General features: G+C 39.3%; 1 protein-coding gene across 1 annotated transcript; it reads right to left on the reverse strand.

Annotated features, from left to right (window-relative positions):
* Positions 1-227: 227 nt before the first annotated feature.
* On the reverse strand, positions 228-2,324 carry LOC308534669 (prostaglandin E synthase 3-like; the record flags this gene model as incomplete). The annotated part of the gene is made up of 3 exons (XM_081113238.1): positions 228-486; positions 574-757; positions 2,310-2,324. 3 exons carry the CDS (start codon positions 2,322-2,324, stop codon positions 278-280), a joined length of 408 nt encoding a protein of 135 aa, XP_080969364.1. The 3' UTR covers positions 228-277.
* Between the last annotated feature and the right edge of the window lie 309 nt (positions 2,325-2,633).

A 2,633-nucleotide genomic window follows, 5' to 3' on the forward strand; every position in this document is an offset into this window, starting at 1 on the left:
TGTGTCAATTGCCTAGGACCTCAACAGAGTCATGGAAGTCTGGGGAATGTTCATGTATAAGGTTATTGCCTTAGCTGACTTGAAATCGCTCCATACAATGGTACAGATCACCCGCAGTGAAGCCTTTAAAGAAAATAAACAGGATGAAATATGGGTTAAAGGAGGCAAATGCAGCATCTGCCTCTAGAGCTTCCAACTCAGGGATTCCTTCTCTCAATTATGAAATCTTGCAGAGGAGTTATTTTTCTTTCTCAAAATCCAGGGACGACAACATTTCTTATTCCAGATCTGGCATTTTTTCATCATCACTGTCTTGTGAATCATCCTCTGTTCCATCTACTTCTGGTAAATCTACATCCTCATCACCACCCATGTTGTTCATCATCTCAGAGAAACGATCAAAATTAGACATGTCTTCATCTGAATCATCTTCCCAGTCTTTCCAATTACTGAAGTCCACACTAAGCCAATTAAGATTTGCCCTTTCTTTTGTTAATCTTGGCCATGACTGGCCAGATTCTCCTTTCTGTAAACAACATAAAATTGATCTGTCCGTTCTTTAATGCTTGGAACCATTTGGATCAATACAGCGAAAAAGATCAATTTCATTTAAATATTTAAAATGATCACTTCCTCCAAGACAACTGAATGTAAGTTTGGATTTTTCAAAATTTATGTTAACATCTTTACTGTCTTCAACACAAAATTCAACGAAGACACAGTCCCTTCGATCATACCACTTTGCAGAAGCAGCTGCCTCGCCATTTTTCAGAAGGTTGGAAACAGGTCCAGGGGCAGCGGAAATTTCAGGTTTTCACCTGAGGAGGAACGTTTGCCATTGGCGTCTGGCGCATTCGCCTCTGCTTTGAGAGATTCTGTACCACAGTTTTTTATCCACTCGTCTGCTGATGGGCACTTGGGCTGCTTCCAGATCTTAGCTATTATAAATGATGTTACCATAAACATAGGGGTACATATCTTCTTTTGAATTAGTGTTCCGGGTTTCTTCAAATAAATTTTCAGAAGTGGAATCACTGGGTCATAAGCAGCTTCATTTGAAATTTTTTGAAGTAGCTCCATATTGCTTTCCACTGAGGTTGCACCAATCTGCATTCCTACCAACAGTGTACAAGGGTTCCCTTTCTCCACATCCTCGCCAAAACTTGTTTGTATATTTTTTGATGATAGCCATTCGGACAGGTGTGAGGTGATATCTCATTGGGTTTTTAATTTAATCTGATGATTAGTGACATTGATCATCTTTCCATATGTCTACTGGCCATCTATATGTCCTCTTTGGAGAAGTGTTCCATGGATTTTGGGTTGTTGTGTTCTCATTTTCATTTCTTTCAAGGCATTTTTTTTATTTCTTCCTTTATCTCATTGTTAACCCATTCATTGTTTAGTAACATGTTATTTAGCACCCATGTCTTCATGTGTTTTTCAGTTTTCTTCTTGTGATTGATTTCAAGTTTCATGGTGCTATGTTCAGGGAAGATCCTTGATATAACTTCAACCTTCTTAAATTTATTGGGGCCTGTTTTATGTCCTAAAATGTGGTCTATCCTAGAAAATATTCCATGTGCCCTTGTAATGAATGTATACTCTGCCGCACTGGGGTGAAGTGCTCCGAAGATACCAATTAAATCCATCTGATCTAATGTGTGATTTAAGGCCACCATATCTGTGTTAATTTTCTGTCTGGATGACCTATCCATTGATGTCCATGGGGCGTTACCGTTCCCTACTCTAACTGCATTACTGTCAATCTATCCTTTTATACCCATCAAGATTTGCTTTATATTTTTCATGCTCTTATGTTGGGTGCATAAATGTTTACAAGGGTTATATCCTTTTTTTTCCGATTGATCCCTTTTTCATTACGTAGTGTCCTTTGTCTCTTACTATAGCCTTGGTTTTAAAGTCAGATATAAATATGGCTACCCCAGGTTTTTCTTCCTTTCCATTTGCATGAAATATCTTTTTTTCCATCCCTTTACGTTTATTCTGTGTGTGTCTTTCATTTTGAGGTGGGTCTCTTGAAGACAGCATATACATGGGTCTTGTTTTCTTATCCATTCAGCTGCCCTATATCTTTTGATTGGAGCCATTTACATTCAGCCCAGCCAGCATGGCTCAGTGATTGAGCGTCAACCTATGAACCAGGAGTGTCAATTCCTGGTCAAGACAGATAGAGTGCTAAATATGTGTCTAATAAAGAGTTGGCTTTCCCAAAGGGTTAAAATATGAGAGACCTTTGAAAACTGTGTAGTGCTAACTAAAAGATGAAGTAATCCCCTACTCAGTACTTTGTCTGGATTCATGGTTAGTCTCTGGATGGGCACAGATTGCTTCTGCTTAAAGCCCAGGCCACTGTTTCTGCCGGAACTTTCTCCCTAAAGGAGGCCAACATCCTTCTTTAAACTCTACATGATGAATGAGTGGAAATAGGCCGAGAAATGGTTCTGTCAGTTACTGGAGCAGAGATGTTGGTTTAGCTCCATTAATCCATCATCCATTTTGGTTGGAAATCTGATAAAACATAAGAAAGCACGGCAACGTCTTGATCAAAACGCTAAGCAGAAAGGTCTGCTACTGTCTGTCACTCATGCTATCCGGGACCGACACAATGT

This window comes from Myotis nattereri (assembly GCF_964212035.1).
Source record: "Myotis nattereri genome assembly, chromosome: 18".
Taxonomy (NCBI): domain Eukaryota; kingdom Metazoa; phylum Chordata; class Mammalia; order Chiroptera; family Vespertilionidae; genus Myotis; species Myotis nattereri.